The sequence below is a fragment of the Lytechinus pictus genome, chromosome 15 (assembly GCF_037042905.1).
Source record: "Lytechinus pictus isolate F3 Inbred chromosome 15, Lp3.0, whole genome shotgun sequence".
Lineage (NCBI taxonomy): Eukaryota > Metazoa > Echinodermata > Echinoidea > Temnopleuroida > Toxopneustidae > Lytechinus > Lytechinus pictus.
The window spans coordinates 20,628,729-20,654,282 of NC_087259.1; the positions used below are offsets into that span (position 1 = coordinate 20,628,729).

General features: G+C 37.0%; 2 protein-coding genes across 2 annotated transcripts; one reads left to right on the forward strand and one right to left on the reverse strand.

The window, feature by feature from the left end:
* Positions 1 to 10,037: 10,037 nt before the first annotated feature.
* LOC135156835 (pre-mRNA-splicing factor ATP-dependent RNA helicase DHX16-like) lies at positions 10,038 to 18,127 on the reverse strand. Its single transcript, XM_064110500.1, has 3 exons — positions 17,907 to 18,127; positions 16,484 to 16,660; positions 10,038 to 15,428 (listed from the first exon to the last, which is right to left on the reverse strand). The coding sequence occupies exons 1-3, from the start codon at positions 18,096 to 18,098 to the stop codon at positions 15,306 to 15,308; spliced, it is 492 nt and encodes a 163-aa protein (XP_063966570.1). The 5' UTR covers positions 18,099 to 18,127; the 3' UTR covers positions 10,038 to 15,305.
* Positions 18,128 to 18,788: 661 nt separating this feature from the next.
* LOC135156766 (toll-like receptor 2) lies at positions 18,789 to 25,351 on the forward strand. The gene is made up of 2 exons (XM_064110030.1): positions 18,789 to 18,817; positions 24,481 to 25,351. Exons 1-2 carry the CDS (start codon positions 18,789 to 18,791, stop codon positions 25,349 to 25,351), a joined length of 900 nt encoding a protein of 299 aa, XP_063966100.1.
* The last annotated feature ends 203 nt before the right edge of the window (positions 25,352 to 25,554 follow it).

Genomic DNA, 25,554 nt, shown 5'->3' on the forward strand with positions numbered 1-25,554 from the left:
TATCAGAAGATAAAAATTAATGTGGATACAATGGAGGAGAAAAACTGCTAATAAAGAGAGAGAGAGACAAGTGGAGGGGTAGAGAAAAGAAGAGAGTTAAATGGAGAGAGAGGGAGAGAGAAGAGAAATAAAGTTAGGTAGGAGATTTGAGATGGGGACAAGAATAAAGAAAGATGGTGTCTGTGAGGAAGTGGGTGTGTGTGTGTGTGTGAGAGAGAGAGAGATAGAGGGGGGGAGAGAGAGGGGCTTAAATGAAGGTATGAGAGAGGGTGATTGATAGAGAGGAGTTGTGAGTTGGAGAGAATAAAAGATGTCTGGGAGCAAAATTTAGCTTTTTTTGTTTCTCCAAATCAAACTGCAAAGGAGGAAATTAAAAAAAGAACGCAAATGACTTCCTGTGACTGGTAATATAATAGTCTGAAATTTACCACCCCCTTTCCCCTTTTTGGAGAGACTGAAAGTGATTATTCCGTTACGAATATTTATAAAGCACACCCCCCCAAAAAAATGATAATAAAGTTAGTAAATAAATGAATAAAAATATTATTAATTAATAAATAAATGAATGAATTAATAAATGAATATATAAATAAATTCATAATGAATAATTTATCAATCAGTCAATCAAAATAAATTGAAAAATGATAAGAAAGCGAGAAATTTCGACTTCTAACGTCGGACCTCAGATAAGTGAGATAATAGTGTTACCTATTTGACATTTTTATGTCAGTGTTTATTTACTTTTTTGTTTTTTTCTTTGAAGACACGCATGGGACTACGCCCTCCCCCCCCCCCCCCCCCCCCGTATCAACTTCCAGAAATAGTTGATTTGGGGCATTCTGTTCCGTATCTTACTGCATCACAACCTCGTCAAAAAAAGAGGAAAAGGAAAGGGGAAGTGAACCCTGGACCTCGTGTATGACAGCCAAATACATTACCGCTGAGCTACACGACCCCAACACATAAAATATCTTCATTTTAAGGCACCCAGCCAAGTTAGGTTTAAGAACTATCTGGGCCTGCTGCGCACAGGAGGGCCCAGATAGCAACTGACGTTAGTGCAAAGTTTCTGACCGCAAAAGTACCGGGTTCGAGTCCTCATGTGTTTTTTTGTTCTTCTCTCATAGCAAACAGCTTAGAAAACGACAAGCGGCACATGTGCAGGATAGAGTGATATTTGAAATGATCATCGGCGATGCAAAAAAAAATTGCTTGAAGCAAGAGTCGAACAATCAATTCATATCTGTTCCTTTCATCTAAAAAGAAGTTTAATTCCCTTTCCCCTCTTTTTCTTTCTTTCAAACAAACTACTGTATGAAGTCTGGACTTGTTCATTAAGGTCGGATTGCTCTCGTTCAGCTCTGCAAATCAAATGGTCAAAGATGAAAAAATGAAGGACTATGCTGATGCATTTTTTCCCCTTTCTTTTTTTTTTAGGGCGGCTGACACTTGCAGCAGATTGAAGTATGACGACCAGCTAGACCAACTTTTTACCGTCCAGAGTTAAAGGCTCGTAATCAGATAGCTTACACTGTTATGCCATTTTTTATCTTGTTTTTCTTTTCTTTCACTTTTAAAGTCACGTATAGAACAGCTACGCCCCCCCCCCCCACCTGGGTATGCCTTTTCAGATATATCTGATTTCCAGTAGGCCCCAATCAGTTCCAAATCTTTGTATAACATCACAACCCCAACCCATCCCCACCCCCCCCCCCACAACAAACAAAAAAAGAAAAAAGAAAGAAAGGAAAGGAAGCGGGGATTGAACCCCGGACCTCGTGTATGACAGCCAAATACCTTACCGCTGAGCTACACGACCCCAACACATAAAATATCTTCATTTTAAGGCACCCAGCCAAGTTAGGTTTAAGAGCTATCTGGGCCTGCTGCGCACAGGAGGGCCCAGATAGCAATTGACGTTAGTGCAAAGTTTCTGACCACAAAGGTACCGGGTTCGAATCCTCATGTAAGTTTTTTTTTCATAGCAAAGAGCTCAGAAAACGACAAGCGGTACATGCAGGAAAGTGACATTTGAAATGATCACTGGCGACGCAAATATTGATATTGCTTTGAAGCCCGAGTCCAACAACGGATTCGTCTTTGTTCATGCCCTAAAAAATGCAGTTTAATCACCCCCCTCCCTTTTTTCTTTCATACAAGCAGTCATTAAGGACTTTATTAGTACGACGGCCAGCTAGACCGACTTTTTACCCAGAATTGAAGCCTCGTCACGTCGTCGGATATCTGACACTTTTATGCCACTTTTTATCTATTTTTTCCCTTTAAAGTCACGCCCCACCCCTGGCCCCGCCCCGGTAGCACTCATATCTGATTTCGAGGAGGCCTCAATTAGTTCCGAATCTTTGTATAGCATCACAACCTCAACCCATCCCCACCCCCCCCCCACAACAAACAAAAAAAGAAAAAAAAAGAAAGGAAAGGAAGCGGGGATTGAACCCCGGACCTCGTGTATGACAGCCAAATACCTTACCGCTGAGCTACACGACCCCTACACATAAAATATCTTCATTTTAAGGCACCCAGCCAAGTTAGGTTTAAGAACTATCTGGGCCCTGACGTTAGTGCAAAGTTTCTGACCACAAAAGTACCGGGTTCGATTCCTCTTGTGTGTGTTTTTTTTTCTTTTCTCAGAGCAAACAGCTTAGAAAACGACAAGCGGCACATGTGCAGGATAGAGTGATATTTGAAATGATCATCGGCGATGCAAAAAAATTGCTTGAAGCAAGAGTCCAACAATCAATTCATCTCTGTTCCTTTCATCTTAAAAGAAGTTTAATTCCTTTCCCCCTCTTTTTCTTTCTTTCAAACAAACTACTGTATGAAGTCTGGACTTGTTCATGAAGCTCGGATTGCTCTCGTTCAGCTCTGCAAATCAAATGGTCAAGATGAAAAAATGAAGGACTATGCTGATGCATTTTTTTCCTTTTTTTTTATTATTTAGGGCGGCTGACACTTGCAGCAGATTGAATTATGACGGCCAGCTAGACCATCTTTTTACCGTCCAGAGTTAAAGTCTCTTAATCAGATAGCTTACACTGTTATGCCACTTTTTATCTTGTTTTTCTTTTCTTTCACTTTTAAAGTCACATATAGAAGTACGTCCCTTCCCTCCCCCCCCCCGGTATGCATTTTCAGATATATCTGATTTCCAGTAGGCCCCAATCAGTTCCAAATCTTTGTATAACATCACAACCCCAACCCATCCCCACCCCCCCCCCACAACAAACAAAAAGAGAAGAAAAAAAAGAAAGGAAAGGAAGCGGGGATTGAACCCCGGACCTCGTGTATGACAGCCAAATACCTTACCGCTGAGCTACACGACCCCAACACATAAAATATCTTCATTTTAAGGCACCCAGCCAAGTTAGGTTTAAGAACTATCTGGGCCTGCTGCGCACAGGAGGGCCCAGATAGCAACTGACGTTAGTGCAAAGTTTCTGACCACAAAGGTACCGGGTTCGAATCCTCATGTAAGTTTTTTTTTCATAGCAAAGAGCTCAGAAAACGACAAGCGGTACATGCAGGAAAGTGACATTTGAAATGATCACTGGCGACGCAAATATTGATATTGCTTTGAAGCCCGAGTCCAACAACGGATTCGTCTTTGTTCATGCCCTAAAAAATGCAGTTTAATCATCCCCCTCCCTTTTTTCTTTCATACAAGCAGTCATTAAGGACTTTATTAGTACGACGGCCAGCTAGACCGACTTTTTACCCAGAATTGAAGCCTCGTCACGTCGTCGGATATCTGACACTTTTATGCCACTTTTTATCTATTTTTTCCCTTTAAAGTCACGCCCCACCCCTGGCCCCGCCCCGGTAGCACTCATATCTGATTTCGAGGAGGCCTCAATTAGTTCCGAATCTTTGTATAGCATCACAACCTCAACCCATCCCCACCCCCCCCCCCACAACAAACAAAAAAAGAAAAAAAAAGAAAGGAAAGGAAGCGGGGATTGAACCCCGGACCTCGTGTATGACAGCCAAATACCTTACCGCTGAGCTACACGACCCCTACACATAAAATATCTTCATTTTAAGGCACCCAGCCAAGTTAGGTTTAAGAACTATCTGGGCCTGCTGTGTACAGGAGGGCCCAGATAGCAACTGACGTTAGTGCAAAGTTTTTGACCACAAAAGTACCGGGTTCGATTCCTCTTGTGTGTGTTTTTTTTTCTTTTCTCAGAGCAAACAGCTTAGAAAACGACAAGCGGCACATGTGCAGGATAGAGTGATATTTGAAATGATCATCGGCGATGCAAAAAAATTGCTTGAAGCAAGAGTCCAACAATCAATTCATCTCTGTTCCTTTCATCTTAAAAGAAGTTTAATTCCTTTCCCCCTCTTTTTCTTTCTTTCAAACAAACTACTGTATGAAGTCTGGACTTGTTCATGAAGCTCGGATTGCTCTCGTTCAGCTCTGCAAATCAAATAGTCAAGATGAAAAAATGAAGGACTATGCTGATGCATTTTTTTCCTTTTTTTTTATTATTTAGGGCGGCTGACACTTGCAGCAGATTGAATTATGACGGCCAGCTAGACCAACTTTTTACCGTCCAGAGAAGTCTCTTAATCAGATAGCTTACACTGTAATGCCACTTTTTATCTTGTTTTTATTTTCTTTCACTTTTAAAGTCACATATAGAAGTACGTCCCTTCCCTCCCCCCCCCCCGGAATGCATTTTCAGATATATCTGATTTCCAGTAGGCCCCAATCAGTTCCAAATCTTTGTATAACATCACAACCCCAACCCATCCCCACCCCCCCCCCCCCCCACAACAAACAAAAAAAGAAAAAAAAAGAAAGGAAAGGAAGCGGGGATTGAACCCCGGACCTCGTGTATCACAGTCAAATACCTTACCGCTGAGCTACACGATCCCAACACATAAAATATCTTCATTTTAAGGCACCCAGCCAAGTTAGGTTTAGAGCTATCTGGGCCTGCTGCGTACAGGAGGGCCCAGATAGCAACTGCTGTTAGTGCAAAGTTTCTGACCATAAAAGTACCGGGTTCGATTCCTCTTGTGTGTGTTTTTTTTTTCTTTTCTCAGAGCAAACAGCTTAGAAAACGACAAGCGGCACATGTGCAGGATAGAGTGATATTTGAAATGATCATCGGCGATGCAAAAAAATTGCTTGAAGCAAGAGTCCAACAATCAATTAATCTCTGTTCCTTTCATCTAAAAAGAAGTTTAATTCCTTTTCCCCTCTTTTTCTTTCTTTCAAACAAACTACTGTATGAAGTCTGGACTTGTTCATGAAGCATGAATTGCTCTCGTTCAGCTCTCCAAATCAATTGGTCAAAGATGAAAAAATGAAGGACTATGCTGATGCATTTTTTTCCCTTTCTTTTTTTAGGGCGGCTGACACTTGCAGCACATTGAAGTATGACGGCCAGCTAGACCAACTTTTTACCGTCCAGAATTAAAGTCTCGTAATCAGATAGCTTACACTGTTATGCCACTTTTTATCTTGTTTTTCTTTTCTTTCACTTTTAAAGTCACGTATAGAACTACGTCCCCCCCCCCTCCCACCTGGGTATGCATTTTCAGATATATCTGATTTCGAGTAGGCCCCAATCAGATCCAAATCTTTGTATAACATCACAACCCCAACCCATCCCCACCCCCCCCCCCCCAACAAAAAAAAAGAAAAAAAGAGAAAAGGAAAGGAGGCGGGGATTGAACCCCGGACCTCGTATATGACAGCTAAATACCTTACCACTGAGCTGCACGACCCCAACACATAAAATATCTTCATTTTAAGGCACCCAGCCAAGTTAGGTTTAAGATCTATCTGGGCCTGCTGCGTCAGGAGGGCCCAGATAACAACTGATGTTAGTGCAAAGTTTCTGACCACAAAAGTACCGGGTTCGATTCCTCTTGTGTGTTTTTTTTCTTTTCTCAGAGCAAACAGCTTAGAAAACGACAAGCGGCACATGTGCAGGATAGAGTGATATTTGAAATGATCATCGGCGATGCAAAAAAATTGCTTGAAGCAAGAGTCCAACAATCAATTCATCTCTGTTCCTTTCATCTAAAAAGAAGTTTAATTCATTTTCCCCTCTTTTTCTTTCTTTCAAACAAACTACTGTATGAAGTCTGGACTTGTTCATGAAGCATGAATTGCTCTCGTTCAGATCTCCAAATCAAATAGTCAAAGATGAAAAAATGAAGGACTATGCTGATGCATTTTTTCCCCTTTTTTTATTTATTAGGGCGGCTGACACTTGCAGCAGATTGAAGTATGACGGCCAGCTAGACCAACTTTTTACCGTCCAGAGTTAAAGTCTCGTAATCAGATAGCTTACACTGTTATGCCACTTTTTATCTTGTTTTTCTTTTCTTTCACTTTTAAAGTCACGTATAGAAGTACGTCCCTTCCCCCCCCCCCCCCCGGTATGCATTTTCAGATATATCTGATTTCCAGTAGGCCCCAATCAGTTCCAAATCTTTGTATAACATCACAACCCCAACCCATCCCCACCCCCCCCCCCCACAACAACAAAAAAGAAAAAAAAATAAGAAAGGAAAGGAAGCGGGGATTGAACCCCGGACCTCGTGTATGACAGCTAAATACCTTACCGCTGAGCTACACGACCCCAACACATAAAATATCTTCGTTTTAAGACATCCAGCCAAGTTAGGTTTAAGAGCTATCTGGGCCTGCTGCGCACAGGAGGGCCCAGATAGCAACTGACGTTAGTGCAAAGTTTCTGACTACAAAACTACCGGGTTCGAGTCCTTAAGTGTGGTTTTTCTTTTCTCATAGCAAACAGCATAGAAAACGACAATTGTACTGCGGCAAAAGTATGACATTTTGAATTAATATTATGTTTTGTTTTTTTGTGTGTGTTTTAGCTGCAGTTTTAAAAACGTCATTTCGCTGAATTCAAATCCTCATTTTAATGATTATGATTTTGTTTTGTCGATTAAGCTGAAATGAACTTTGAGCGGATGTTAGACGGATGTCTCAATCAGGTGCTTGATGTTTCATAAAGATCCTCTTTTTTGGCTAAGGGGGCATCTAACATGGGTTATTGGATGGCTATTTGAGTCATGTGATTTTATAATGAGTTCAGAAATATCTTTCGAATTAAGGCGGACTTGGATATTTATTTTTTTGCTATAATAAAAAAACAAATAGCAAATACATCAGCAATAAGTAAGTGGGAAAGGATAATCAAGCCTGGTAAACTTTTAAAATGACTTCTTTTTTATTATCATTCATTTTGAAGCATATATGAATATAGGCGTATGTAATAATATTGTTATATTTGATTTGGGACATTAATCATGCTTGCCAATGGTCACCAATAGAGTAATTTTGAAAGGTTTAAAAGAAAAAGAAAAAAACCGAGAACCGCGCCCCTTATCTCTCTCTCTGTATTTCTCCCCCTCTCCCTTCTTAATCATGCTCTCCTCTCCTTATTATCATTTGACTTTCTCTATCTCCTCTCTCTCTCCCTCTCGATCTCACCAGTGGCGTACGCAGGGGTTCAAACCCCCCTTAAATATTTGTCATACCCAAACCTCCCGTAAGAATTCATAACGGGGTTCAAACCCCCCTAAAAAAATTTCGAAGACCTTTTTTTTGAGCGACAAAACGGCCCAAAATTCGTGGTAAAGACTCTTTTTATTTGCTCGTCAAGTTTTTGGGGTAGAAAATGACCTAAAATTTTGGGTTGTCAACATTTCATTCAGCTTGAACCCCCCCTTCAAAATCCTGCGTACGCTACTGGATCTCACTATTCTATTTTCATCGTTCTCCCCCTCCCCATTCTTCATCTTCCACTAATAATTTATATTTTCCATCTTTATATCCTGTCATGTAATAATATTTGTATACCTTTGACATTAAATATGATTTAACTGTTAAAGTTCCCTGTTAAAGCCATCTCTAAACAAAATATCCCTTTAATCCTGATTAATACTGTTAACCGACCACTGTATCATCCCTTCTCCAGTGCTTCTGTTCCCCCTTTATTTAAATATGACTGATTTTTTTAATGTATTTCAGTAAAGTTTTCAGTTATTTATTTATTTATTTACTTATTTATCTAAATATAGTTATCTATAGTTATTTATTTATAGTTATTTATTTATTTATTCATTCATTCATTTGGGGGTTTGTTTTTGTTTATGTTTTGCTTTCATTTGAAATGTATTTTGTATAGTAAGCCTATAGTAGGCTAGGGATACCTGGATTATTCAGTTATCTTATTTTTTTATTTCCAAAAATAGAGAGGAAATGGAGACACAGGAAGCGATGCGCTAATCTAACAACCAACGCACACTTCTAAAAATATTCATATTATGCTTGTGGGGATGTAGCGACTGACGTTGAGCAGTTGGTTATGATGATTGAATTTGGGGTATTTTATTAGAAGGACATGACATTTCTCATCTCCTTTTCCCTATAAGAAATAACATGATTATAGAGACGTATTGTCTAGGAATGAAACTTAAAGATTTTGTGCTGCTACCATGGGCAGAAATCCCAGGAAGGTAGCGTTCCCCTACCCAAAATAGTAGGAGGGGGGGGGGGGACACAATATCATATGTCCCGCTATTTTTTTATGATGGAAAGAAATAAATCATTCAAAATCGAAATAAAACATGTATTTTGGACGATATGACCTTGCTTTTTGGGTGATAACCTTCTTTTTTTTTGCTAGTCAAATTTTCCAGCCACTGGTCCCCCCCTACATTTGGGGAGAGATTTTGGTCCTTGGATGCTTCTACTATGGGAGCTGGAGGAGATGCAGATCAATGGGAGGTATGAGGGGTTCTGGGCTGTGTAATAAAGACAGAGTAAATCAATTTGATCTCCATGAAATTAAGCTAAGTCCTACAATCAAGCCTATATTTATATGATTAAGCACAACTCTGTAATGATATTGGCCAAATATATATTGCAACATACACTATATCTTCATGTTACAGAAAGATTGTATCTCAAATGGAGATACGATTTGTTTTGGTAAATTGCCACTTGGTCTACTCCAAATGAGTGCACTTCCCATTTGGTCTCATCTCACTTGGTCTAATCCCAGTTCGCCTACTAAAAGCCACTTGGTCTAATTACCATGCATGTGGCCCATTTACCAATTTGACTAATTTCCAGTTAGGCTATAGGCCTTCCCAATTTGTGTCTCATATCCACTTCTTGGTCCAACACCACTAAGACTATTATGATTAGATGATCTGAGAATTAGACCATCTGTTAGTAGACTAAGTGGCCCATATTCTGAAATATGGTTTAACTTAGACCATGGTTTAACTCTGTGCTAAAATTATGGGAAGCCAAAAGTGTATTTTTTTAAATTAAGTTGTATGTTTCTTATGTTTACTGTGCTCTTTCCTGATTCATCGATGGGGAAGACAATCATCTATTTACACTTCCTAGACAATTATGAATGATTTGAGAGCCAAGTGAGCTAAAATATGATATCTCTACTGTTAGTGATTTATGTAACAATTGGCTATCCATACTTAAACCACAACTTTAAACCTGAGTTCAAGTAAAACCTGACTTCAGAATACGGGCCAGTGGGTTCAGCCATGATGTTTTTAGTCATTTAGAGAATTAGACCATCTGCTAGTAGACCAAGTGAGTTTTGCGTTGATGGTTGGACCAAAATGATAAAATGTTAATTAGACCAACTGGGTATTAGACTAAATTACAGATATACCAAGGAAGCATTAGACCAAGTGTGATAGCTGGACAGAAAGGTCATTAAGACCATATTGATTGTACACCAAGTGGAATTAATTGTGACAGTGTCAGACGCTCTGAGAATTAGACTATCTGCTAGTAGACCAACTTGATACAAACATCTCATTTTAATTTTCATTGTGTTAAGGGGGGACAATGTGGTTGTAATTCATAAATAGTATTGCACTATAGACAGGTGGGCGTTTAGACAGGTTTGACTGTATAAAAAATTATTGAAACAATTGAAGAAATAACACAAAAACATATCTAAATATCAATATGACATCGTAAAAGGATATAAATTGAAAAATGATTTTATTTCATTTACACATCTTTACATACTTGTAAATTTACATGTAAAATGGCATAGCAAGGTACATTGAAAATAGTTTGTAACTTCCTGGATAAAGAAAGAAATTATAGTGGTATTATTGTGAAACAGGGAATCACTGTTCACTTCATACAGCAGCGCTTTATTCAGTCACATACATCAGTTACCTATTTCCACCTCCATTCACTTGTACACAAGTCCGCACTTACAAATTGATGAGCAGTTCCCTAAACCATGATTTGGCCGAATTATTTTATATCAAATTTTCGATGAAACTATCAGTTTATTTTCTCTCTCGTGTATTTCCTCTTTCATTTGTTTTTATTTGTATATCATTGATATCATATTGGGATATCTTTTTTCTTTTCATGTACAGAAGACCCTTCCTAATTTCAACTTCTTTGCTAATAGTGCTCCTACTTTGTGGAATGCACTCTCTTCAACGATATGCAATGCCAAGTCTATAGAGTCATTCAAAGCCAACCTCAGACATATCTATTCTCATCATATTTCAAATAACAATCTCCCCCCCCCCCTTCTGCGTAATAATTCCCTCTGCGCCTCTGAATAGGAAACTAGATAGAAGGCATACTCTAAATGTATTATCATTATTACAACAGGAATGTGGACTGACTTGGAAGATATTGATAACACATTTTTTGCATATTCTGAGGCCCATTTCATGTAATAATAACAAATTTGCAATAACAGTTAAAAGCTACTGAAATTCTTCAATCTCATTGGCTGATAGTAAACTTGTTATAGAAATTGTTCATTTGTTATAATAACAAGTCTTTGAGAAACTGGACCCTGGTATAAAATAATGCTAAGAATTAGACGATAACTCGAATTAGGGAAGGTTGACTTATGGGCCCAAATTCACAAAGGTGGTTTTTAAAACCATCGGTTGAACCCATGCTTTATGCAGATTTCCAGTATAAATTACGCTATTTACCATTTATATAAAAAAATGTCCAATGCTAATCCGTGCTTTTGTCACAGTGCGCCAAATTGATGCCTGTTGCCGTGGTTATCCCCTATTTTATTTATGAGTCCACTCTCCAAACATTGGACTAATGAATAAAATAGCGTACTTAACCATGGCAACAGGCGTCAATTTGGCGCTCTGACAAAAGCGCGCATCAGCATTGGACATTTTTTTATATGCGATAAATAGGCGTAATTTAAACAGGAAATCTGCATAAACCATGGGTTCAACCGATGGTTTTCAAAACCACCTTTGTGATTTCGGGCTATGATGAGTGTACTGTACCTGTACTGGATCTAAAAATCTCAAGTCACAATGGTTTGGTTAAGATAATGATTTATCTACCACTAAACTGTGCCTTTCCTGAATATGTTTCAACAGGGAAATAAAAGAGGGCCAATAAGACACCCCTGGCGGTCTCTATTTTGAAAGGCCTGAAGCAAACACTATTCACACACTGGTAATGAGTGTAGTGACCTAAATGTCCTCTGCACAGCTTACGACTGGTCCACGATCCCATTTAGGAATAAATAATATTTTGCTTATTTCTGAAAATGTGAATGTAAAGTATCTATTTGAAGTTCAAATTAAATGTAACTTGAATACTACAATGTTAGATGATAGCAAGCCTTTATTCTAGAGTAAAGGCCAAAATACATGTAGTTTCAAATCATTGCCATTCATATAATAATGATGTCATTCTGACTAGATGTTCAATTCGCTATTATTCTAATAAGGATGGTTGTATAATCACAGATTTGAACATACGTATTTGTACGATGATTTAGAATTTTCAACAGTAAGATGGTCCATGTCTCAATATTTGCATCAAATTCTACAATGTTTTATTCCAAAATCGGCTCGCACACCAATCTTAAGGTGTGATGTGGCCAAAAAAAGCTTATAAACACTAGCAAGTTCTTCATCAAATGTTTCCACTTTGAAGGAAATTTCCAGCATTCCAGGAAATCTAGATTTTTGTTCAGTTTCTCTCCAGGATTATGAAAATATAAACCAATTGTGGGAAATCCAAATATATACAATATTTCAATGGACCAAGTTTCCATATTCTTGATATTTACAGATTTGCTGTATGTTGTAATTTGTTCTCTTTTTATTGATTTTTTCCCCTATTCAAGGGACAAGAAAAAATTATAAATTCCTTAACTTCAGTCACAATGTCTACATTGGGCATGCTGTATCATAGTCCAAAGTTTGTATAAAACTACATATTTTAATTCTAGGAAATGCCACTGAATTTGTGGAAATTTGGGATTCAGTTTTGGAAATCCTTTTTTTCCAAGCTGTACAAACACTGTACTCATTATGCTCAACATAAAATTCCTAATCCTACAAAAAACTCAGCCAATAGGGGGTTGTTATAAGAAACTCACAATCGCAAGTATAATAAAGGTCTAAAGATTGAAAACTCACCTTGCAATTAATAACAACTTTGCAAGTGAGTTGCTATAAATGAGAAATTGAGAATTAGCCATAGAATTTGGAATTAATTAATCAAGATAAATAAGATGCAAGGCCCTACATTACATAACTGAAATACATGTATTCCAACTGTTTACTGTCCAACCATATGAAATTGATGGAATATAATTTGCTATATAATTGTGGCATAATATCAGGGGAGCGTTTCATGAAAGGACTTGTCAGACTTTTATCCGACAGTTACCATAGTAACAGTGTTTCTGAGCCAATGAAAAGAAAGGGAAGTTGTCAGATCTGACAACTTGTCGGACAAAAATATTGATGAAACGCTACCCAGAAGTCCAGAAAACAAAGAACATTAAAGGTCAGACATAATAGTCACATTATATTTAAAGCTACCCATACAAAAAGAACGGGGCTGTTTCATAAAACTTGTTAAAATAAGAAATTTGCTACAATAGTTTGAAGCTACTGAAATAAATCAATTTGATTGGCTGACAATATATTTGTGATAGAAATTGTGCATTTGTTATTATTATAACAAGTCTTTCTGAAACTAGACCCATCTTTAAATCACAGGATAAACCAGTTGGTCAACAGAAAAATGGAGAATGGACAACAGGGCCCTGTCTTACAAAGAGTTACGATTGATCCAATCAATCATAACTCTATGGAAATCCATCAGTGTCATAATTTTTTCTACAGGAAATTTGCAAAATGTCCTTTGTAAACAAAGGAGAACACCCCAAATTGTCAAGAAATCAATGAATTTATGGATGTGCATTCATAACTAGAAATTTTTTGAACAAACATGCATTTCATATGTTGACTTTGCTGGCTTTCCATAGTTGCGATTGATTGGATCAATTGCAACTCTTTGTAAGATGGGAACCAGAAGTGTCTTGTTTCTGGAATAAGTCTACCCATTCTTTGTTTAAATTAGTCTCATCTCATCATACAAAGGGGTAATTCCATACAATAATCAAACCTTTTTGTACGTCCAACGCCCATTTTTCTCCTAATTCACTTCATAAACTGACCATGTCATAGTCATTTGATAACTTTAGGGGAAAGTGGGGTAAGTTGAGCCATTTCTTGCTTTTTTTTCATGTTAGAACTTACATGATTCATAATCTTGTAGAAGTAAGTTCCTTGCCTTAGAATTTAATTCTTGGGAAACATTTTTTACCTATATATAACATTCTACCCCCACACTGAAAGTCACTGTCACCTTTGAAAAAAATGTCAATTGGCTCAACTTGCCCCATCCATGGGGTAAGTTGAGCCACAAAAACTATGTACAAAAGATATGAGACAAGAACCAGCATGACAATTTTCAATTAAAAAACTTTTCTTTTGCTAATTCTCTATAAATACTAACATCCTCTAAAAGTAAAAAACTGTCTTGTGAATTTGGTCCTTTCTGCCAATGGCTTTCAACCTTTTTAAAATATATATATATATACATTACCATGATGGCTGGCTCAACTTTCCCCAGTCCGAACTTAATGTGATATTTTCACTTCCACACATTTCTTATACATCCATCATGTAAAAGACTATGACAAGAATGAGGATCCATACCTGGAACTAACAATATTTTTCTCATGTCTGTATTATATTTAAAAATGCATGTGGGTAAAAAGCGCTTATCTATTTCATACCTTTTTTTACTTTTTAAAACTGAAATTTGTATTTTTCCCTCTGAAAAATTACTTTTTGTTTAAACGTTGAAAACAATGTGGTGGAGTTAGGGTTTATGCAATGGGTCATCAATGTATATGGCACCACCACAATGTCTGACTCATGTATTATCAGCCTGGGGTGGTGGCTCAACTTACCCCTATGCTCAACTAATCCCGCCTTCCCCTACAGACTGTTGTAAAGAACAAGAAATAAGAGACAGATAATCTAATGAAGGTTCCACGTATAGGGGGTCGGATGTACATATTTTATGGAATTGCCCAAAGGGTAGCATTTCATAAAACATATTTTTAGAAAAATCTTAATTTAAATTGAGTGTAAACCTATCAAATACAAGAATTTCAGTACAGTTGACTGAAAAGGTCACTGATTAATTGGTTTATTGAAAACCTTTCTTAATGACAACAAACTCTGAATAAACAAAAAGTTTGACACCTGCCGGCTGCCGTGGTCGAGTGGTCTGGCCACAGTACTTATGCCTGTAAGCAAGGCATGTACTCAAATAAATGGAAATGCTTTATGCATTATTAGTAACTAGGTGTGTACTTGTTAAAAAAAAGATCATCATCACTGTTCACCTCAACAGTGCCTTAGAGCTGTTTACAACTGCATGATCAGTTCTGTAAGCATGCTCTCCACTCCAGGGGGTAGTCAGATGAGGCATAATCCTATTGCTCATACTGCTGAATAACTTTGGATGTAAGTTTAAGTTTGTAGTCTTGTGCACCACTTACGCACATTCTTCACTCCCTATGCATCACTCGACCTGATACCGTTATCAAAATCACCTTTCTGGGCAAATTATGTATTTCGACATCGTCTGGCTTGGAGTCTTGTTTTTGATGAACGCCTTTCTCCACTCCCTGAGGAAAAATCCAGCTGGCCACTCCATGAGGATCAATGAAGTTGCCCCACTTAAATGGTTGCTGCATCACTGCTCATTGCTGATCACCGTTGATTGCAGTTTGTACACAAAGTATGAACATACTCCACTCCCTGAGGAGCATTAAAGCATTTATTTTTAATGCCCCTGGACATAACAAAGCTGGGCAGACTACAGCAGCGTGCTTATCGTATCGCATGATCTCTTGTCACACTGATCAGCTTCCGGCCGATTTGCCGACACCCTTCGGCATCTTCTTGCTTGATCCATCCTCTAACTCCTTGGCCTTGTAGTAGTGAGGAGCTGCCTCAAGAAGCCAACCATTCTCTATCTCGATTACCTACATCATAGAATACACAAATAAGATTTAAAAGATAAATGCCAGTTGTGATTTAGCCATTTCAAAATGAATTCAAGCAGAATCAAATCAATTATCACCCAAGTGTTTGTATGTGTGAATAAAATTATGTGTCAGTGGATTCCGGAACTCATTGAATAAATTGCTGAGAAATAAGCAAAATAAGCATGGTACTATTCTTGCCAGATGTTTAGTCTTTTTTTTCCAATCAATAATAATACATTGTCCCACATGCACTTATCTGTGTTGGCTGTCATTGGTGTGATCATTTTTAAATTTAGATTTCACAAAGTTCAGTTGATGTAAATATACCAAATCTACATGTAGATCAACAAATGCACTTATCTGTGTTGGCTGTCATTGGTGTGATCATCTTTAAATTTAGATTTCACAAAGTTCAGTTGATGTAAATACATGTATACCAAATCTACATGTAGATCAACAAAGGTAAAGTGACAATTTACTTTGGTTTTGCAACTTTCTCATGAAACCAGTGTTTACTGCAATTACATTCATTGCTGTTAAAATACTATGAAACTGAAACTGTATCAGTTGCTCTAGAAGGTTTAACTGTATCACATGCTGACTCTCAACTTTCACTTTCATTGCATGTATATCCAGGTATATATGGATTATTACATTTCTAGTCATTACAAAGATGCTAGTGCAATCGTATTTAAGTCATACATGTACCTTGTAAAATTATACAAAGCAAATATCTATCATGGGTATATTTACTCTTGGTACTTTTGTTAAAATAGAAGTGAAACTTTTACAATCTTGGCACCCTTGTACATACCTATTGTCATATTTGGGTACACTCTCTAACGTACAGATCTCACATTGTTGAAAAGACTATGGACAGAACTTAACAGCATTTTAGATATGCTTTTGTCTTTAATAGTACTGTCCATCTGAGAATAATTGCTGAGATTGCTTTGGAAGACCTATCTAGTTTGGAATTGAGTAAAATATTACACATACTTTTTATTTTAAGAAAAATAAAAGGTGAGGAGAGTTATTTTCATACGATATACCTGTCTCATGAACTCCTTGGTTGTGAAGACGAGCTCGTGATAAATCAGCCATCTTGGTTGCTCTTCAAACAAACTACTATTAGGATGAACCATGACTGTCTGTTGGTGCTTGACTGTCTTGTAATTACCTCCCTTACTGAAGCGTGCAGTATGATAGAAGAAACCAGCAGTGATAGCCTGAAATATTCAATGATAGGGTAATAGTAAATATCATTGCACTCAATCAGAATACTAATATTTCCAATCAAACTGTTATTAGATGGAATATGACTGTTTGTTGGTGCTTGACTGTCTTGTAATTAACTCCCTTACTAAAGCGTGTAGTATGATAGAAGAAACCGGCAGTGATAGCCTGAAATATTCAATGATAGGGTAATTATATTATATCGGATGGCTCTGAATGGAATACCAGAAATATTCCAAGAGTTTGGGCAAATATTCCACGAATCGCAGATGAGTGGAATATTGGCCCTAACGAGTGGAATATTTCTGGTATTCCATGAAATAAAGCCATCCAATATAATTATTATCATCTATCCCACCCCTAGCAATAAAAAAGAGAGAGAAATTTGATTGAACAAGTCATATCCACTTATCACATGGCATCAACACTTCAGTAGATCAAATTTGGTCGTTGACATGCGACTTGCGTGTAGTTCATTATGACGTAATTGAGTGTCGTTCTGCTCTTATGCTGCGCATCGCATTGCTGTCATTGTTGTACGCGTTGTATATTTCACGCATTCGCGCATGTGCACAATACTGTTGAATATACTCTCATATTCCATAGCAAATTTTGTACAGGAGCCTACGGGATAATCTTTGGATTTCGGTTATTCTAGGGATACGCTCTCATACTGCACAGTCAATTAATGCAGACCAAAATATGCGTTTTTAATGTATGGCTTTAACACTCTATATAGATGATAATAGTAAATATCATTGCACTCAATCAGAACACTAATATTTCCTATCAAACTGCTATTGGAATGAGTCATAAATATCTGCTGGTGCTTGAGAGGTTAATAATTAACTATTCCTATATAAGATGAACCGTGGTAGTCTACTGGTGCTGGACCCATCTTGTAGTTAAATCCCTTAGTGAAGAATACAATACAATATAAGAAACCTGGGGGTGTTTCAGAGATTGAAATGTGACTTTATGTTGCTCTTAAATTTCAGCGCGTGCGGTAGGCTATATAACGCATCACCGCATTGGTCAGATCATGCACACGGGATGCACACTATCGTATAACCATCAATCAGATTATGTGTCAAACAAAATGTGCATGTTGGAAATCAAGCACGATTCTGAGTAGCTCTTAAATCTTTGTGAAACACCCCCCTAGCCTGAATATCTAATGAAAGGCAACTAGATGTCAACTCAGAGCTAAATGTATGGGAAAAGTAGTCAAATTTTTACCTTTCTGATGACAACACTGTCCATTCCACAACTGACAATCTCCATCTCGACTCTCTCCATGAGCCCCTGGAGTTGATCACGAACATCACGTGCCCTTCTCATCGATCGATGCTGGATGAAGTTCTCAAAGCACCATTGAGTCGAGAAGCCAGTCTCCACCCACTGCACAGGGAGGAAAGACATAAAATTCATTTACAAAGACTAATGCAATGATGATGATTATAATTATTATGATGGTGGTGATCATGGTAAAATTGATGATAATGATAGGGATAATAGGGATGATAATGATGATGGTGGTGATGTTGATAAAGATGATGATGATGGTGGTGGTGATTATGATAATGATGTTGATGATGATGATGATAATGATGATGATGACAGTAATAGTTATTATTGATGATGATGTTATTGATGATGATGATAATGATGGTGGTGATGATAATGATGATGATGATAATGATGCTGATGATTTTGGTGATGATGATGATGATGATAATGATGATGAGAGTGATAGTGATTATGATTACGATGATGATGATGATGATGATGATAATGATGCTGATGATTTTGGTGATGATGATGATGATAATGATGATGAGAGTGATAGTGATTATGATTACAATGATGATGATGATGATGATGATAATGATGCTGATGATTTTGGTGATGATGATGATGATGATGATGAGAGTGATAGTGATTATGATGATGATGATGGTGATGATGGTGATGATGATGATGGTGATGATGGAAATGATAATGACCTTTATGTGCCAATTATTGGAGAAGTCAAGCAGAAACATGCATGTAACAAAGTTTTTTAACTGAATGTTGCAAAAAATTATATGCACTTTAGTCACTCTACGTGAAACATGCAACATGCATGTAGAGGAACATGGACATGAAATGTAGGTACTCATACATTCATCAACAAATTATGTCAAGGCTTTTCAGAAGTTTGGAGCCCAACAAATGTTTTATAAGTTAACTTTCAAATAAACCACGGTGGTTCACGAACCACAAGTTACTCCTGATTTTGTGATCAATAAAATATGAAATATAATCTTGTGACCCCGAGATCAGCTTTGACCCTATCACCATAATGCACACATGTGGATCATCTGTACCAAGTGTAAACACAATTGATGCAGAAATAAAGAAATGATTCAAGCAAGTTGAACAAAAGCTTTTTAAAAAGGTTGGAAATTACCTCATTATTGTTTGACCTTATGACCCCTAAATGACCTTTGACCCAATCATCCTCATGGACATACATCTGGTATTACCCACAGAATTAAAACATAAGGGGAAGGCTTATACCCATCCACAATGCATGCGCCGGATTGTCGCCAATTCAATGGCCCAGCTATTCACTTGATTGCACCGCCGCCATCTTGCTATTCCCTAAGAGTGTCAGATCGTACGGTGTGTGCAGAATTAGGAAACAGTCCCGAGCGAAGTTTTTCTTATTTCATATATATTTTTATATAGTTGAAATATTGATTAATCTCTGCAAACTTGGAAATAATATTCCTGACTCTGCTTGATTTAAACTTACTTAACGAGTAACAAATAAATTGTATATAACATCACGAAAACATCATTTTTTCGTAAATTGAGGTTTTTTACCATTATCTTTCTATAGTCTTTGTGCAATGTAAATATGTTCATTACTAAACAGAGTATGTTCATAATTCTATTGATTTATTTGTTGATAATGTTGTAATATTTTTCAATAAATATTTAATTAAAAAAAACAGTCCCGAGCACTGACAATACAAGATATTGCCCATGTTAGTATTTCTATCTCTGCCATACTACTCCTGAAAGAAGGTAATTCCTGCAGCATTTTTTTTTGCAGTTCTTTTCAAATTAAGTCTGATTTACAGCCAATCAGTGTACATTCCAGAACAATTGAAAATTGTTTATTTATTCATTTTACTTGGGTTGGTATAATGTGCACATGTTCTAATATTTTGGCAATAAGGGGCATCAATCCATGTTTCGGATTGGGGGGCAAGACAAACAATTTTTTCTAAAGTCCAAAATTTTTGGAGCACGCACAAACTGTTTCATGTGAAGTGTGCCAAACAACTGAGAGTTTTGTATGTTTACACAGTACATGTACTTTCCACTTCTTTTTTTAAACATATATTTGCATAGCATAGCATATAGGCCAATCATGAATTTTCAAAAGATCACAATTTTTTTTTTGATGGGGGAATCAATGTTTGCCCCCCCATTCATGTTTTCTTACTATTTTCTTGCTTATCAAAATTAATATAGGCCTATTTATTTTGTGAGTGAAAAACAAACTGAAACTGAAACACAAACACTCAACATTACAACACTTCCTTCAGTATGAGGGACTACACTTTTTTTAGTTTTCTCTGAATTTCATTATTCTTTTCTTTCTATCTGTTTACAGAAAAGGTGAATACAAATACATGTAAAAAGTCTTTCCTCATCCTTTCTGTGGTATATTGGTGCCCCTAAAGGACAAGTCCACCCCAACAAAAAGTTGATTCGAATAAAAAGAGAAAAATCCATGCAGCATGATACTGAAAATTTCATCAAAATCGGATACAAAATAAGAAAGTTATGACATTTTAAAGTTTCGCTTAATTTCACAAAACCATTATATTCACATCAGTATCGGTATTGTCAGTATGCAAATGAGGAGACTGATGACATTACTCACTCACTATTTTTTGTATTTTATTATGTGAAATATTAAATATTCAATTTTTTCCCAGTTGTCAAGTGAAACAACGATTAATTCCTCCCTGAACATGTGCAATTAGCAATGTTTAATACTATATGGTTCAATCAAGTTGGTCCTTATTGTCAAATTTGTAAAAAATGAAATTTTGTATAATTCAAACAATAAAAAACAAAGAAATAGTGAGTGAGGGACATCATCGACTGTCTCATTTGCATGTCATTGAGTTGTGCATATCACTGTTTTGTGAAAAATAAGCGAAACTTTAAAATATTATAACTTTTTTATTTTACATCCGATTTCGATGAAATTTTCAGCACAATGCTTGTTTGATTTTTCTCTATTTGTTCAAATAACATTTTTCTGGGGTGGACTTGAACTTTAAATGCTGAAATCATAGACATATTTCCATCCCCTGCAGTTATTCTATGTAGCAAATGACACTGAAATCGCACTTGCCCACATCACAGATGAATGTTTAAAAAGGAATAGGAACATGGCGGCAATCACACGACTACGAAATGTCACAGGCAACACTGGTTCAAGCTTGACAAGCTTTCCCCTTTCTTATACATGTATTTCCGTGGTATTACCCAAGGATCATGTAAGTGTGAATATAATTGATGCAGAAATAAAGAAATGAGAGCAAGTTGAACAGAAACTTTTTGTAACAGGACTAAAAGACCAACAGGAAAAGTGATCACTAGGTCTCTGCCGAACTTTGTTCAGGCGAGACAACAATAAGAAATAAAATTAAAACAAGTTAAACATCAGTTTGAGCCTAAACACTCACACCATATATACACAACCATCAACTTTAATATTCACTTTTCAGGGAGAATCTATTGAGGAACTAGGGAGATCTTTCTCAATTACATATAATCAAATGGACAAAATCAATGTATGGATCAGGGATATAATGAAAATCTGCAGTTTTCACTCTAAAATCAGTGAATTTTAGGGGAGTCTCCCAGGCAATGAGTGAGACTTGGCACCAAGAAACAATTTACTACTGTGCAGAGCTAGTCACAGAAATAAGATCATGAGCATTTTATTTCCTGGAGATAATTTGGTTTCCAATTTTAATAGCTTGGGGCCTGTTTCTGTTTCAAAAAGAGTTGAAACTACTGCCTTTATGACAACTGTCAATCACAATCAAGGTTCCCACGCTATGAGAATTACAACATTTACAAAGTTTCTGTCTCCACGGAATGAGCCACAAGACTAGAATCTCTGATTGAGTGCATAGTTAATAGTAACATGTTATGAGCCATTACCTTGTGGTATGTCTATCTCTTTTCATATGCTAGATGATTATAAAGACTAGAATGACAGTAGAGAGTTTCAGAGATGCACTCAGACTCAAACAAAAGCAGCACGCTGGTGATTTGCAGTCTACTACCCTGCCGGTGCAAACTCCAGAATGTTCAGAAGGAATTCATAGATTATATTTCGTACGGACACCCTTTTTAAGAGCTTGTATTAAAGACTGATAAACTTTGGAGATATCAAGAGAGTTAGGTACACATTGATGGAGGTTTTGTAATAATCATGAAGTGGAAAAAGCAAAACACGAACAGTTAAAGAAGAAGCAAGGTCATACTGCAGTAGGAAAAGACTTTCTCAATCTTCAAGAATAGTCCTTTTCCAAGTCATCTGACAATAAATTCTCAAGTCTTGACATATTGCTTGTAAGGGATAACCTGAGTCTTTATCAAGTAACATATTGATGGAGCCATGTGATGAAGAAGGGATCTTCCAATTCTCTTGGTACAGGCACTTTTGGACAGGAATGTTCAAACAGTTTTGATCTTTTTGATGTGATCTTGTGCAAATCACCAATTCACAAAGCAAACTAGTCCACTAATGGTATTAACTGACAGGAAATTTCGATTGTTGCACATAAAGCAAGGAAGATATTGCACTCACACCAATTGTAAAACTTCAAGAGAATTTCCTTGATCACCTGAACCAATCCTCAACATCTGAATCCATGATGGCTAGTACACCCCTCTGTTTGTGGATTAACTGTGTGCTATTCTTTCTATCTGGAGGATTTTCCACGAAGGATGATATATCAGGAAGAAATGGATCTCTAAACTGGAGCTCGGTCTCTACTAGTGGGTGCCAACTTACATACATGTATACCAGCCGTGGTGTCAACGCTAGCTGTAAAAATCTTAGTCTTCATTCTGTTCCTAAAGGTCTTCCACACAACACAATAGTGCTTGATCTCTTTATAAACAAAATTGAAACCCTACACAACAAATCTTTCACCTATCTCCCAGACATCATGAAACTTGACCTGTCCTTCAATAAGATCAAATTGATAGAAGATGGTACCTTTCAGCCCCTGGGTAATCTCACAGAATTAGACCTGGGGAGTAACCACATCGAGTCTCTAACAGCAGGTTTACTTCATTCAAATAAACTTCTCTCCGTTTTCATACTTAATCTTAACTATTTGAGTTCAGTCCCCAAAGATGCTCTTCCATGGTCTAAAAATATGAAATCACTTGATCTGTTTAATAATCGCCATATATCCTCCATATCGTCTCTTGACTTTGCACCTCTTCAGAATTGTTCACTCATAAAACTTGACATAAGTAATTGTGGCTTGTACAAACTTTCAACAAATACTTTTGCAGCTTTAAAGAGCGTTCATCATTTACTACTTGATAACAATTATATGCAGGAAATTCACATCTCTTCCTATTTAGGAATCAAAGAAATACATGAACTACACTTAACATCCGGCGATATAAAGAATATAATTCCACTAAACCGATCTGTTCACCATCCTCATCGTTCTCCAAAAATACATTTGATAAGTCTCTTTTGGAATGAGCTGATCTCCTTTCCAGATTTTGTGTTTTGGGGATTAAATCAAACGAGTGTCCTCAGACTGGACAATAATCAGATCTCTACTTTATCTAACTATACATTTTGTGGACTAGACCAGTTGATTGAATTAGATTTATCACATAATAATTTAATATATTTACCTGAAGGCATGTTTTTTTGTAATAAATTGTTACAAAAATTGAGACTTAATCAAAATTTCATAGAAAGCTGGTCTAGCAGTATAGTATCTAATCTATGCTCTTTGAATCACTTAAACCTATCTGGTAACAAAATACAAAATATTGATAATGTTACCCAAACACTTCCCACATTGGAATATCTAGGTCTTTCTTTCAACACAATTTCGTATGTATTTACTTTTTCAATACAATTTTATACTAATCTCAAAATATTAAACATATCTGACAATACTTTGTTTTGGATTTCTGACCTCTTAGGTGTAACCAACCTAAAAGAGCTCTACCTCAGCAATGAACATTTGGATACAAGATTATCAAAACCTTTCCAATACATGCGAAATCTTTGCATATTGGACTTAACATCTGCAATATGGTCCATGAAATCTGATGCCACGCTGTTTACAAATTTAACATCTCTTAAGAGACTGTTTTTATGTAAAAACAACTTACAGAGCAGACATTTATTTGATATTTTGACTTCTCGATCCCTATTTACAAGTCTTGAAACTTTGTTGACACTGGACTTGAGAGAGAATGACCTGGATATGTTAGCACCAGGAACTTTTAACCCCCTTAAAAAACTTGAAATATTGCTCCTTTCTCAGTCATCTATTGAAGTGTTGTTTCCTGGTGTTTTCGAAGGCCTGACTTCTCTTAAAACACTGGATCTCAGTGACAATTATATCTCATCACTTTCTGGCAATATATTTCCAATACAATCTCAGATTAGTATTTTGAACATAAGAAATAAAGATATTGGTATTACTTCCAAAACCCTATTCAATATAAACCCACATTTGCAAAGTCTTTACATTCAACAAAACAAAATAACTACAATAAAACGAGGGACAATATTTCCTAAGAATTTCACAATAGATGCATCAAGAAACCCTTTTGACTGCACATGTGACTTGCGTTGGTTTGTGAGGTGGCTCAGCAACGTTGAAGTCATCCATCCAAATGATACAGTTTGCTCACAATCTTCCATCAAAGACATGGTAGATTCACCACTCCTGTCATTCAATCCAGATAAATACTGTGGCATCAATATCTTTCTTATCACAAATGTGTCTTTGACAGCTATTCTGGTTGTAGCACTTTCCTTGTTCGCATACTGGAAGCGATGGTGGTTCAACTATAAGGCATTCCTTCTTAGACTTGCCATCTGCGGCTACAAGGAGATGGTCCAGGACATTGAGGACCAGGACTATGAGTTTCAGCTCAATCTGATGTTCCAAGAGGAAGACCAGGAATGGGTTGATGATGTCATGAAGCCAGTTCTACAGGAAAGGTTTCCTCATCTTGAGAGAGTGGTCTTTGGTGATAACGACCTCCACCTTGGGATGTTTTACATCAATGCTCTCCATTATGCAGTTGAGAACAGCTTCAAGATGGTTCTCTTGCTAAGCAATAATTCTGTGCGTGAAGCCTGGTTTATTACCAAGGTACGTATAGCCCTAGAGGAACTCAATGACAGTAGACTGGACAAGGTCATATTGTTTTTCCTTGAGGATATTGACGATGATGATCTCCCATACCTGGTCAGGTTGTTCCTGAGTAAGAACAAACCTTACATGCTGTGGACGGATGATGAGGATGGTCAAGAACTATTCTGGGCACAGTTTGAGAAGAGCATGAGGTACAATAAGGAACTCAATAGTGTTATCCCTGTTTAATTGTATTGCCTGTTATCTCCAAAATGTTGACCTCCTTATTCCCTGATGTTGCTAAATCACTGGTGTTACCACATATGGGTCAAATGTAACACAAATCTAACATATTAGTACAAGGTTTGTTAAAAAAGTATTAGGACTTACATCGCCTCGAAAAAAAAGTCATTCCTGTTCAAAGACAGCAACTTAACTATCTATCCTAGAGG